The sequence below is a fragment of the Balaenoptera acutorostrata genome, chromosome 5 (genome assembly GCF_949987535.1).
Source record: "Balaenoptera acutorostrata chromosome 5, mBalAcu1.1, whole genome shotgun sequence".
NCBI classification, from domain to species: Eukaryota; Metazoa; Chordata; class Mammalia; order Artiodactyla; family Balaenopteridae; genus Balaenoptera; species Balaenoptera acutorostrata.
This window is the reverse complement of record NC_080068.1, coordinates 32,498,801-32,513,457: the sequence shown is the minus strand read 5'-3', so window position 1 is coordinate 32,513,457 and position 14,657 is coordinate 32,498,801. Positions and strand designations below refer to the sequence as shown.

General features: G+C 40.6%; 1 protein-coding gene across 14 annotated transcripts in view; it reads right to left on the bottom strand.

The window, feature by feature from the left end:
- Positions 1-14,657, bottom strand: part of DCLK2 (doublecortin like kinase 2) — a 156,969-nt gene that overhangs the window by 30,067 nt on the left and 112,245 nt on the right. For 8 of the 14 annotated variants that reach the window (XR_009008314.1, XR_009008315.1, XR_009008316.1 and 5 more), the window contains 3 exons: positions 11,904-11,979; positions 10,694-10,802; positions 9,014-9,071 (listed from right to left, as the gene is read on the bottom strand). Coding sequence is in view for 10 of the 14 variants with exons in the window: in XM_057546421.1 (XP_057402404.1) it covers positions 9,014-9,071; positions 10,694-10,802; positions 11,904-11,979 (243 nt within the window). In the remaining 4 variants the exon portion in view is untranslated. Of the gene's footprint in view, positions 1-6,122; positions 7,045-9,013; positions 9,072-10,693; positions 10,803-11,903; positions 11,980-12,628; positions 14,468-14,657 lie in introns of those variants that run through there. The other 6 variants (XR_009008317.1, XM_057546418.1, XM_057546420.1 and 3 more) reach the window with 4 other exon arrangements.

Genomic DNA, 14,657 nt, shown 5'->3' with positions numbered 1-14,657 from the left:
TCATGAATTTCAACTAAATTTAGTGTTCTGCTGCAGTAGTAAGATAATTATCTTATCTCTAGTTCAGGATACAATTTATGGTTCCTCTCATCTTCATGCATCCATGTATACATGTATTTTTACTCAAAGCCATCTCAAATACTTTTCGACAATAGGTGGAAGCATGAATTATAACAGATGAATAACTAACATTCAGAGAAAATCTGTTGCTGGCTCCTGCTCGTGGTGGGCGGTGTTTCTCGAGCATTGAATGCACTGTGTTTGTCCAAGTAGTCACTCGGTAAATGCTGGAAAATGACAGTGCAAATGCTGAACGGAAGTGGGGGGAAAGAAAAGAACCAACATGATCTAGGAATCTAGTCACTATCTGTCAGTCGCTGTGCAAGGTACTTGTGTAAATGTCTTAACGCTTATCCTTAGAACAGTCCTTGGAGGGGGGATGCACACCTAGGGCCCTGACATCCCAGCCCACATTTTTTGTACTGCACAATATCACCTTTCAAAGGCGGAGGCTTTAGTCAAATTTGGAATTTTTCAAAATGATAGCTGCAAAGCTGAAACTATTTCATTCCTTGAAAAGATAGGATCTAGAGGTCGTTTCACACCAACTTGGGAGTCAAGGCAGAACCACACCAGGCTTTGTACAGGAAGAGAATCTATGCCCATTAATGAGCAGGGCTGGGAAGACTGAGACTGGCTTTGGAGTCAGCAGACAGGGAAGAACAGTGGTTCTCAGCACCTAGCCAACCACAGGGCCCCCCACCTGGTTCCCGTCCCACAGGGCAGCAGCACTAGGCGGCCACAGAGCCCTGGTCCCTCCCAAGGGAAGCAGCTGTGCAGCCAACTCCTCGCGGCCACAGAGACAAAGGAAAGATGCAGCAAACCCTCCACATTTGTACACTTGTTTAGAAGCCTTTGGCTCATCTGTGCCAACCATGTCCTTAATCACAGTAACAAGCAGAGGTGGATGTACCTTTGTGAACATGTAAAGGCAACCAAACGAGTTTATTTCACTCTGTGTGAAGCCGGGACGACGTGGTAGTAAAATGGGTGTTTGATTTTTAAGCTAAGTGGAACTATCATGTCAGTTCTCCTCCCTCCTCCCCATTTCCCCCAGGTTGGGAGAGTCTATAAATTTGCCTCTCTTCAGGGGCTCTGTCTGTGATGCTAATTTTGAGTGACATATGTAAAATAATCCCCATCACCAGTACCCCAAGAATTCTCTCAAATTGGAGCTAAAATAAGGAGTCTACCACATACGGAGACTACACCTCCCCAAAGTTATCTTTTTCATTAAAAGGCACAACAGAGAGTCTTCTGAGACGCATTGTGGAACTTCTCCCAGGGCCTCTGGGCAGTGTTACATTTCAAACATTAAGTGAATATTGCAACATTTTCTCCACCATTATTTATTATCTCGGCTTACTGTATGCTACTCAACAATGGCTAGTATTCTATGCACATAGTGAAGGTTTTTGTTGGGATGTGGGAGCCATTAGCCTTTGTTTCCCAACCTCTGACGATGCATGTAAATATGTCTTTGAAGGAACAATCCACTTTTTAACGTAAACCATCCTCAGAAGCAAAACAAAACAGTGCACAAAAATCTTTACAAACGTCATCTTCCTATTTCTTATGCAACCCGTATGTAATCTTTGTTTCTAATATATAAAAATGCTCTCTAGGTTACATTTTCCAGGGAAATATTTCTAAATACAACGTGAACATCACTTTTGTCTTGAACTGCACTGAACTTGCATTATTCAGTCATCTACCATTATTTATGTTAAGTGATTCATGATTCTAACTCCAAATAATTTACACATGAATCATTTCATGGCGGTGTTCCACGGTTTTGTATGTGAGAGTAAATGACAAAGAAAACTGCTCACTTGGCAAAGGATACCGCCCTATCCTTGGCCAGGGTGGTTTTTAACTGACAAAAGAGAGAGAGAGAGACAGGCAGGGAGAAACAGATTCGCGGAATAAACAGCTCTCTCAAACCAAACGAATCATCTTGTCTCCCCGATCCTTCCCTCCTGTGTCCTTTGTCTCACTGAATGAACCTGGCTGCCCAGAGCAGACAGGAATTCCACCAGGACCCTCCTTCCTGCATCCTCCTGCACAGCTAATCAATCACCGATCCCTGCCAGGTCTGCCTTCTCAATAGCCTCGGGATACATCCATTCCCATTTTATCCCTTTTGCCAATCTCTTATCTAAACCTCCAGGCACTTGCACAGGCGGTTTTGTCTGGAGCTCTCTTTCTCCACTTCTTGGTGAACTCCTATTTACCCCTCAGCACCACATGAGACCTCACCTCCTCCAGGTGGCCTCCCCTGCTCAACTGTGACTGGGTTAGGAGCCCCTCGAATTTGTTCTCAGTGCCCCTGTGCTCTGCTCCAACCACAGCCCTCACCCTGCTGTCCCGGAGCTTTCTGTTTACCTCAGCCTCCAGCAACTAGCACAGTTCATTCTGAAGTGCTCAAGAAAGCGGAAGACATAAACACATCATGCGCTGCTCTCGGTCAACAGTGGCTTTACAGCTGGTATCTATATTGTGGGGTGAGTACTGCTGAGGATCATGCAGCGAGAGAGATGAGATGCTCAGATCGCTACATGTAATTTCTGCGGTAGATGAGTGTGTTTGGTTGAATCAGGGCCACACAAAGTTACCAAGTCGTAATGCCTGGAACTTGTTCATATTACTGTATTTGAAAAAATGTCTTTGGAGATGTGATTAAAGATACTGCAACGAAGAGATAACAGTGGATTCTCTGGGTGCCATCACAAGTGTCTTTATGAGACAGAGGCAGAGGGAGACTTCACAGACAAAAGAGGAAAAACAGACACACAGAAGAGAGGGAGGTGAAGACGGAGGCAGGGTTTGGAGTGATGTGGCCACAAGCCAAGGAATACTGTCAGCCACCAGAAGCTACTTAGAGTCAAGGTACAGGTTCTCCCCTAAAGCTTCCAGAGGGAGTGTGCATTTCAGACTTTTAGCTGCCAGAACTGTGAGAAAATAAATTTCCGTTGTAAGCCACTAAGTTTGTGGTAATTTATTCCAACAGCCTCAGGAAACTAATACAATATACATTTGGATTTATGTCCTGCCTGGACCCATAGCATGTAGATAATGAATGCAGAACTCTGGGAAGAGAAGGAAGGACCACTTCTAAGCACCCCAACAGAAAGCTCGGGGCTTCATACACTATGGGAATTCAATAAATATTTAGAATGAATATTATTTAGAATATCAAACTTGGAAGAATTCTTAAATTTACAAACACCATAGCCTTCTCAAAAGCCACCTTAAATTTGGCCCCAAGGTAGATCTTGCAAAAATCTCCTACGTGGCATGTAAATCAATAAAGTTACAACACTCCTTCACACCATACACAAAAATAAACTCAAAATGGCTTAAAGACTTAAATATAAGACAGGACACCATAAAACTCCCAGAAGAGAACACAGGCAAAACATTCTCTGACATTAATAATAGCAATGTTTTCTTAGGTCAGTCTCCCAAGGCAATAGAAATAAAAGCAAAAATAAACAAATGGGACCTGATTAAACTTATAAGCTTTTGCACAGCAAAGGAAACCATAAACTAAACAAAAAGACAACCTACGGACTGGGAGAAAATATCTGCAAAAACGATGCAACCAATGAGGGTTTAATTTCCAAAATATATAAACAGCTCATACAACTCAATAACAAAATAACAAACAACCCAATCAAAACATGGGCAGAAGACCTAAACAGACATTTCTCCAAAGAAGACACACAGATGGCCAATAGGTACATGAGGAGATGCTCAACATCACTAATTATCAGAGAAATGCAAATCAAAACTACATTCAGGTATCACTTCACACCAGTCAGAATGGCCATCATTAAAAAGTCTACAAATAATAAATGCTGGAGAGAGTGTCAAGAAAAGAGAACCCTCATACACTGTTGGTGGGAATTTAAATTGGTGCAGCTACTACGGAGAACAGTATGGAGGTTCCTTAAAAAACTAAAAATAGAGTTACCGTATGATCCAGCAATCCTACTCCTGGGCATATATCCAGAGAAAACTCTAATTTGAAAAGATAATGCAGCCCAGTGTTCATAGCAGCACTATATACAATAGCCAAGACATGGAAGCAACCTAAACGTCCATCAAAAAATGAATGGATAAAGAAAATGTGGTACATATATACAATGGAATATTACTCAGCCATAAAAAGAATGAAATAATGCCATTTGCAGCAACATGGATGGACCTAGAGGTTATCATACTAAGTGAAGTAAGTCAGACAGAAAAAGACAAATATCATATGATATCACTTATATGTGGAATCTAAAATATGACACAAATGAACTTATCTACAAAACAGAAACAGACTCGCAGATATAGAAAACAAACTTATGGTTACCAAACGGGAAAGGGGGTGGCGGAGGGATAAATTAGGAGTTTGGGATTAACAGATACAAGCTACTACATATAAAATACTGGGTTGGCCAGAAAGTTTGCTTGGTTTAAAGTAAAAACAAAAGACACATTTTTCATTTTCACGAAGAACTTTATTGAACAACATATTCAGTAACTGAATGAACTTTTTGGCCAACCCAGTAGATAAACAACCAGGTCCTACTATATAGCACAGGGAACTACTGTATATTCAATATCTTGTAATAACCTATAATGAAAAAGAATATGAAAAAAATACATATGTATAACTGAATCTCTTTGCTGTAAACCAGAAACTAACACAACATTATAAATCAATTTAAGAAAATCTCCTATTGAGGGACTTTCCTGGTGGTCCAGTGGCCCGCACTCCCAGTGCAGGGGGCCCGGGTTCGATCCCTGGTCAGGGAACTAGATCCTGCATGCATGCCGCAACTAAGAGTTTGTATGCTGCAACTAAGAGTCCGCATGCTGCAATGAAGATCCCGCGTGCCGCAACGAAGACTCAGCACAGCCAAAATAAATAAATAATAAATAAATAAATATTTTTTAAAAAGAAAAAGAAAACCTCCTACTTGGAAGAACCCAACATGCTTTCCATCTTCTGGGCCTCTACTCAGGCTGCGCTGGCCGCCTCAAAAGCTCTTCTGTCATTACTGCCTACTCAAGCCGTACCTACTGCTCAAATACAGCTCGAATGCTTCTTGCTCTAAGGCATCTCCACTGAGCACCTACTTCTCTCTCATGTGCTACCCTGAACTCCCGTAACACTTTTACGGAACTGGTATTAATGTTAAATTACCTTATTCCTAGCACAGTATCTTGCACAAACATCAAGTGTTAGGTAAACAAGTGAATCAATCTTGTACATTACAGAAAAGCAAACAGAAAATCAGAGGTTAAGAATTTTTCCCAGGTTCTTATTATAGGAACAAATCCATAAATTGAACTTGGAGAGGGATCATGGTAGATTGGCCAGTGTAGACTGTCTGTGCAACCAACTAGCCCAAAGGTCCAATCACTGCTCTGATTCTGTGTGACTTTTGGGAAGCTATTTAATTTGAATTTTTATTTCTTTATCTCTAAAACCAGTACATCTGTTTTGCAAGTCATTAAAGATAATGTGTGAAATTCCTATATGTCCAAGCCTGGATAGATAATACATTTTGATAAATGGATAGATAATACATTTTGGATAGATAATACATTTTGATAAATGGCAGATATTATTTTCAGCGTTATTACTTTTCTGTATACAACCCACAAGGCAGAGGTAACGAACGATGCCCCTGAAGAGTGGCTGAATACCTCCTTAGATTTTGTTTTAAAAAAGCAAATTCTCTATACCAATTTTTTTCCTAAATATAAAATTTAGTGGAAAAATCTACCTATTTAGAACAAAACAAGTATGGGATTAACAGATACAAACTACTTTACATAAAATAGATAAGTAACAAGGATTTACTGTATAGCACAGGGAATTATATTCAATATCCTATAATAACCTATAATGAAATATAATCTGAAAAAATTACTGAACCACTTTGCTGTACACCTGAAACTAACACAATATTGTAAGTCAACTATCCTTCAATTTTTTTTTTTAAGTTTTAACCTTATAATTTTATATAGTCAGTGTGGAAATAATTGTTCAAATAAGCAAAATATAAGGATGGAAATAAGTATATGATCATGAATTATAAAAATAAAATGACATTCAAAAACAAGGAAAAATAAGATCCAAATGTTTGAAGTGACCTCTTCATTTGCCTCAACACTTAGTGTACCAGACTGAATTTTTTTGCATAAAGATTTTTTTTCAACTACTGAGACAGCTGCTTAAATTTTAATCATGTAAACAATATCCTTACCAGAGCAGTTATTTTTAAACTTTTTTGAAAACATACTTTAATACAGTTGTTTAGAACTTGGCTCCCAAAATTATGACACATTCTGCTTAAATCACACAATATCAGATACAAAGAGCAACACCTACTTACATATGGAGACAGGCTTTGCAGCTGAAAATGTAATAAAATTGTTAGCACAATAACTGAAAACACATAGAATTATTTAAAGAAAATTACATTTAGAAAAACCTTATTCAAAGAAAAGGGGGGCATTTTGCACAGACTCTGCTTCATTGGCTGTCACAATGTAGTGTTTAAAAAAAAAAAAAAGTGTATGACAAATTTGTCTATTGGATTTTCCATTCTGGGTCTCTGAGAAGACTCTTCTAACACTGTAGCATAATATATATGTCTTTTTTAAATTAATTAATTAATTTATTTATTTATTTTTGGCCGTGTTGGGTCTTCGTTTCTGTGCGAGGGCTTTCTCTAGTTGCGGCAAGCGGGGGCCACTCTTCATCGCGGTGCGCGGGCCTCTCACTATCGCGGCCTCTCTTGCTGCGGAGCACAGGCTCCAGACGCGCAGGCTCAGTAGTTGTGGCTCACGGGCCCAGTTGCTCCGTGGCATGTGCGATCTTCCCAGACCAGGGCTCGAACCCGTGTCCCCTGCATTGGCAGGCAGATTCTCAACCACTGCACCACCAGGGAAGCCCTGTATCATAATATTTTAAGTTTCCTGTTAAAAATACACAATTTTGTAAATGTCTGATGAAGAATAGTTTTAGGAGTTCCATAAATATAAAACCACTACTGTCACATCAAATCCGCCTAGCTATAGCTTCTGAATTCCTCTGGCATATTAATAATATTAACAGTTAACATGTGTTAAATTCTTGTTATATACTGATACTTTTCTACATGTTTTCTATGCCTTAATTCAATTAATTCACAATAACCTATGCCTTTGATATTATTAACAACTGCATTTTATAGGAAGAAACAGAGGCACAGAGGGGTTAACTAATTTCTCCAAGGTCATACAGCAAAAAGAGGCAGAGCCAGGATTAAACTTTATACAATCTGGCTCTAGAGTAGTACTGTTCAATAGAAATGTGATCCACATATGTAAATTTAAGTTTTCTAGTAGCCATGTTAAAAAATATAAAAAGCAGGTAAAATGTATAACTTATTTAACCCAATATATCCAAGATATTATCATTTCAACATGTAATCAAATACAAAAGATATTAATGAAGTATCTTACATTCTTCTTTTAGCATTAAGTCTTCAAAATCTGTTGTGTTTTACACTGAGAGTACATTTCAGTTCAGACTGGCCATACCTCAGCTGCTCAGCACCACAAGCGTGAGGGGCTCAGAGTTGGACCATGAGTTCTAGAGCCTTCTCTCTCTTTTTTTCAATGTATTTATTTATTTATTTATTTATTTTTGGCTGTGTTGGGTCTTCGTTGCTGTGCGTGGGCTTTCTTTAGTTGCGGCGAGCGGGGGCTACTCTTCATTGCGGTGCGCGGGCTTCTCATTGCAGTGGCTTCTCTTGTTGCGGAGCATGGGATCTAGGCACGCAGGCTTCAGTAGTTGTGGCTTGCGGGCTCTAGAGTGCCGGCTCAGTAGTTGTGGCGCACGGGCTTAGCTGCTCCACGGCATGTGGGATTTTCCCCAGACCAGGGCTCGAACACGTGTCCCCTGCATTGGCAGGTGGACTCTTAACCACTGCGCCACCTTCTAGGGAAGGCCCTAGAGCCTGCTCTCTTAACTGCTATGCTACTTACCAGAAAGGAATCTAAAAAGGTCTTTGTCATCACTACTGTAGAATATTTATCCTTCCAAACATAGTTGAAATGGCAGTAATCTAGCAGCATTCCATCATTTGATTTTTTTCCCAGTCCCATTTTTAGAGTAGGACAGAGAAAAAAGTTCATCCATTTGGGGAGACAATCCATGGTGTTTCTGCACATCCCACATCAGCTTTAGTTACAAACTATCTTTCCAAGTATGTCTGTATAGCAAATGCCCTTGGAACACAGAGACAGGGTCTCCCCCAGGGGTGGAGGGCCAATTTGTTTCCTGACCATGATAATAAAAATAATGCTCTCCACTGGGGCAGAGGCTGGGTAGGACGCTAGTGGCCCCCTCATAAGATTGGGGGGTTCCTAAGCTTGGGGGTCCTCCACTGTGACACAAACCCACTGTGTGGACAGCATCCAGCTGGGCCCCTCTGCATCACCTCTGTGGGCTTTGGGAGTTAAGGGGAACCAGTGCAAGCATGGAGCTCCTGCTTTCTGCTATGGCATCAGTAATAGTTTTTGTCTCTGACCTAGGAATCTCGTGTCTTCTGCCACATCTACAAAGCTGGAAGGCTAATTTCTTAGTTTGAAAAGTCTCAGAACCCTCACAGTTCTTGAGGCACCTTTTGTGTGTTGCTGGGTTTTGATATAGACATCTCCGAGAGAGGAGAACTTGTATTTTTCAATGGTTAGGACAAAGATCAAATCAATTTACTGTTTTAGGATTAAGGTTTCTGAAAAATGGCAGGGAAAAAAAAAAAGCTTGACAAGGTTTCCCCCGCTACTATCAGCAGACTATTCCTATTATGATCTTGTCAAATCACCACTTAAATTCCTTCACCGCAGAAGACATCTCTAAGTTTTTTCAGTTTCTTTTACAAAACAGTTATGTATACTGTACCTTTCCACAACATTTGGCTTTGTCTATAATCTTTAGGGCAAACTCCTTTCCTGTGGACCTATGGAATAATCAGAGGAAGGACATTTAAAGACATAAATCAAAGACACCATCCATCCTGATTTCCTCTACAGCACAGACCCAGGGAAGAAAGAGTGGCCTCCTTCTCTATACACCAGAGAGGATGCTGAGTGGGGTCAGGGAGAAAAATAGCCACAAAAGATTTTTTTTAAACCCACAAAGCCACACTGTCAATCTCCTTTTATAACTATTAATCATTACAATATTAAGTAACTCACATATTTAAAGTATTTAAATTCTGTTGTATCAGACTTGGATAAGAAGCTGTTCTTCCATACTTAAATCTCAAAAATAGTTCTCTTAGGAGACAGAATAAAATTAAGAAAAATGAATCAAAGTAACAGAAAATTTTCTTTTATCAATGTCTTTACATGAGTCCATTAGTCACTAATTAGCCCATAATTCAAAACTGAAAAGTCCCTAGACTTTCAGTCTCTATTTCTCAGCCAAAACTCCACTTAGGATCTGGTGCCACCTTATCCACACCTTTAAACGTCCATATCTGGTACTAGAGACATCGTTCATTTGACACAAGAATCCTGATGTTGTTATTTAACTTTTAATCACCTTTAGTATAATTTAATCAGAACATGTCAAAAATACATCTTTTAGAATAGGAAAGCAGTTCAAGAAAGAACACTGTGGTATTCTTGGAATAGGTTAGTTCTCTCAAGCACAAGCTGCTTTTGCCAGGTGGTCACAGTACACACTGATGAGACCTACCTTGGAAGAATAACTTTTATTTAAATTGCTTCTCCATAATAGAAACCAAACACTGCCTCAGATTTCTAATGAGTCTTTAGAAGTCATATGTTAGATGCTTGTTGCTTGAGCAGCAATCTGTGTACCAGAGCTAAGCAGAGGGGCTTAGAAGACAGGGAGCTACTTTGTGTACCATATAAGGAGCAGTAAAGCTTCACTGGAGATGTAGCAGAACAGGAAAACTGTAGTCACCAGAACTTTCTGGAAAACTCCCCCTCACCCATCTCCCACCACCACAACAAAAATTACCACTTAGAACAGCTAGAATAACACGCTATAAACACAAACACTCTAATCTGAGTCTTTTCCAGTTTTAATATTGTTTACAAAAGGCCTGGAATGTAAAAGAATGGATTTGTTACCATCTGAGAAATTAGGACCTTAAACAAAATAAGGCTGGACAAGCAAAAATATAATTTTAATATGGGCAAAAGTTGGCTGATTCTGATATTGAATAAAGTCAGAGCTCATGTATCCTGAACTACTGATAATATGCAATTAATTATTAGCTGAGAGGGTTAATGACAATATAAGTACAGCACTGAGAATAGAGCCTGACACAGATAAGTGCTATAGATTTTTTTTTTTTAATGAATCGTACTCTTTCCTATTTTTCTCTGTCTCATGGATGAGACTTGATATATCTCCCAAAGTAAAAAGCAGGTTTATATTCTACATGTATACATATATTTTCCCCTGTCAAGTTGCCTGTGGGCATGCAAAACACTAGTCCTAAGAGTAGACTCTTTAAGAAGGCCTTTCGTTCATTCAGATAAGAATAAACTCCAAAGGAAAATGTATGTGTCAGTGAACAAATGATTATTCTCACTATCCACTCACCTGTCCATGCACTCTTTGACTACTGCAAAATTGCCATCACCAATAACCTTCCCAATTTTGTACTTCTCAAGAAGAGTTGACGATTCAGAGCACCTGTTTCCATTCACACCTGCAAAAAAGGATAAACACAAAGTCTAATGAACACATCACATTTCACCTTGATTCCTACAGATTGGTAAAATAATAAATCACAATGGAGTTATTTCTAAATCTGTGGTAAAACTAAAGAAAATCCTCTGAGCATATTCTCTGAATAGAACACCTGAATCACCAATTTCCTTTTGGCCTTGTTGGTTGGAGTCAGAAACCAACAAAATCAATAAACCTAACAAATCCCTGAAATATCAGCTGAAAATAAGTGATTAGCTTTGGGTAAAAGGGAAGTCTAACCAAAACTTTGTAAACTTTTTGTCAACTCTGGAGAAAGGGGGAGGGGATTGATGATGGGGACTTAATCTTAGAAATTTTCTCTTCAAGATTTTCTGGTAAAGAAAATTCTGGCCACTTAGGATACCTTGTTAAGGCTAATATCTGGCTCAAAGTGTCCTCAAAAAGGAGAGGGGGGAGGGGCAGGAGAAGGAAGTGGTTAAGATCGACCACTTTTCACAATGTATCCTCAGTGCCCTGTACATAGCTGACATCAAACAAAGAAACCCACTTAACGTTATCTAAGAAAAAGGAAAGCCTACATTTAGGAATTATGAGCAGATTGCCACTAAGGAAAAATAAAGGAAACCCAAGACTAAAATTTGAAATTGGGTAGCTTAATTAACAACGAGATTCTATACATATTGACGTGACCCCTGCTGTTTAGGGAGATAATTTAGCACAAGTGGGTTTGGGGGGCAACCGAGTTCACATGGATGGCTTCCCTTATAAAAGTAATCATAGGGGCTTCCCTGGTGGCGCAGTGGTTGAGAATCTGCCTGCCAATGCAGGGGACACGGGTTCGAGCCCTGGTCTGGGAAGATCCCACATGCCGCGGAGCAACTAGGCCCGTGAGCCACAACTACTGAGTCTGCGCGTCTGGAGCCTGTGCTCTGTAACAAGAGAGGCCACGATAGTGAAAGGCCCGCGCACCGCGATGAAGAGTGGCCCCTGCCTGCCGCAACTAGAGAAAGCCCTTGCACAGAAACGAAGACCCAACACAGCCAAAAATAAATAAATAAATGATTAAAAAAAAAAAAAGTAATCATAGACTGAGAACTACCTTCAGGACTCATGCAACGATCAAGTTCAGGCCCGCCATTTACATTGGAAGAAGATCGGCCATGTGCAGAATTCTGCTGAAAGAGGAGAGTGCCCATTATTTATCAGGATAAGTTTCCGAATCTTTAGCTAGCTCATCCTTAAGAGAAGAGAAAATGCTTATATAATAGAATGCAAAAAAAATAAAATAAAATGGTACAGAAACAGAGGAAGCATCCCCTTGCTTCTCATCTCACCTTTCTCCCTATATACAATCCCATTAATACAGTTCTTCCTTAGATACAGTATTTTCAATTCATATTAGTATCAGGAAAATTGACGTATGTTACTCTTCTTTGATACTGTGTTACTTTTGATCTCAACGAAGTAAAGTAAGGAGACTTTCACGGGCTCACCCATGAACAAGGTAGTTACTAGCGGCACAAGAAGGCTTAGAACTATAGATAATTACAAGAACGCCAGCACAGAGTCCCCAGATCCCACATTCCCCACCCTTCCCCACACCCTGGCTGACCACCAGAGTCCCTGCTAGGGTCGAGCTCTTCTCAGAAGTCCAGCCCCATGTCCGGGAGTGCATCACCTTCCGCACCCTCCTGTAGCTTCAGGACCCAGAGAACAGCCCTGGCCCAATCAACTCCTTTGCCACCCTAAGACAGCAGGAATTCCTCTGAAGCATCATAAGGAGCTTTTTTTTTACTAGGTACCAGAGGGGAATAAAAGATAAAGCTTTTAGGTAGGTTCCAACTTCACAAAAAGCTGAAATTCCCAGTCTAACACAGAAATATCTCTAGTTCTTAGGTAAACTGAAAAACTCATATTATGACTATTATTCATATATTTATTTATTACTGTTTTGTTTTATTATTTATTTTCTTTATTATTCTGTAGGCTTATGGAATTTTTTCTTAATTTCCAAGGGCTATTACACTTTCAAACTCAATCTTTTCTCTTTCATCTTTAATTTTCTTTCTTCTCTTTCAAAAAAAAAAAAAAAAGTATTCCTTTCAGGAGTTTAAACATCAAAGGACTTACCAAATACCGAGAAGCATCTTTGGCATTTTTTGTGCTGGTGTGTTTACATGCTTGCCTCTACGCCCAAACTATCCTGGCAGCTTCTGCCCCATGGCAGCTGTGCCTTCTCCATCCCTGCGTCCTCCATGTGCGGCACAGGGCCTGGTGCACACACTACTTAATTCACACTTGCTAAATGAAAGCACAGATAGCACAGGTCTAGGGCAGGGACCTACCCTTCCCACAGTGCCCACAAGCTAGAGACACTGAGTCCACTCTCTTCCTCTGGGTGAAGTAGAAAACCTCACAGATGCTGAGTTTGGTTCAATCCAGGAAAACCCAATACTTACAACACTCCTTCAAACAGGATCATCCAGAAGTTCTTTGGGGATAAAATATGAGCCTCAAGGATGAGAGGCACGTAAAAATTAGGCTGTTTTCTCAGGTCCCACGTAACCACACCTGTGTGGACAGTAAAACCAGGAGCAGCGTGTCCTGCTAGGAAACCCAGGGCCACGGAAAAGCAGTGGTGACAGCCACCAAATGAGCCCCTTCCTGAGGCACAAACACACCTCTCGTAAGTGTCTGTGCCCTACACTCTGACAGGGGAGTAGTTGTGCAGGAATGTGGCTGTGCGTGTGGGTCGCTTTCTGGCCACCCTTAACCTGATGAAAACGCTGCAGCCGGATGAACACCTGGCTCCTCAAGAGTTCAATCCCTGTTTCCTCACAATGCAGGTAATTCGGTGGACAAAATTTTTCAAAATTGAGCTTTTTCGTTTGTTCTATTCTTTTTTTTTTTTTCTGCTGAAATTGAAGGCAACTCCAAATTCAGCAGGAGTCTATGCTAGAATGTTTAAAAGCTAGACTTTTAAAATCAAGCCCCAGAGAGGGAACATAAAAGGAAGCTGAAAAGAAAATCACAGCATTCTCTACTCCATTCATGGCCACAGCAACTACCCCAGTCCTGGTCGTGCTCGGCTTCTCTCGGCACCTCTACCAGAGGACTCCTCAGTTACCATCAGTCTCTCCCACTCCACGATTATAGCCAGAGAAGCTTTTCCGAAGGATAGTTCTGACATCGTCCCTAGGATCCCAGAAACTCATTGGGTCTTCGTTACCAACAGACTAACCCACACGTCTTCAGCATGGCATTCAGGCCGTGATTTATCCCCTTACCTGTCCAACTTGTTTCCCATCACTTTTTTTCATGTATTTCATACTTACATTAACTCCAATAATCTTTTTTTTAATTTTTTGAGTAGCTTTATTTATTTATGGCTGCGTTGGGTCTTCATTGCTGCTCGCGGGCTTTCTCTAGTTGTGGTGAGCGGGGGCTACTCTTCATTGCAGTGCACAGGCTTCTCACTGCGGTGGCTTCTCTTGTTGTGGAGCACAGGCTCTAGGTGTGTGGGCTTCAGTAGCTGTGACACGCGGGCTCAGCAGTTGTGGCATGTGGGCTCTAGAGCACGGGCTAGTAGTTGTTGTGGCACACAGGCTTAGTTGCTCTGCGGCATGTGAGAACTCTCCGGACCAGGGCTTGCACACGTGTCCCCTGCATTGGCAAGCGGATTCTTAACCACTGCGCCACCAGGGAAGTCTCCAATAATCTTTTTTTTTTTTTTTTTTTTGAAATGTTGCTAAAACTTTCTAAGTCTTAATTTTCTGCTCTGAATATAGGGATAGTAGCAGCAGCTAGCGCAAAGATGTGTTAAAGAATTAAAATTAGCTCATGCATGTAAAAT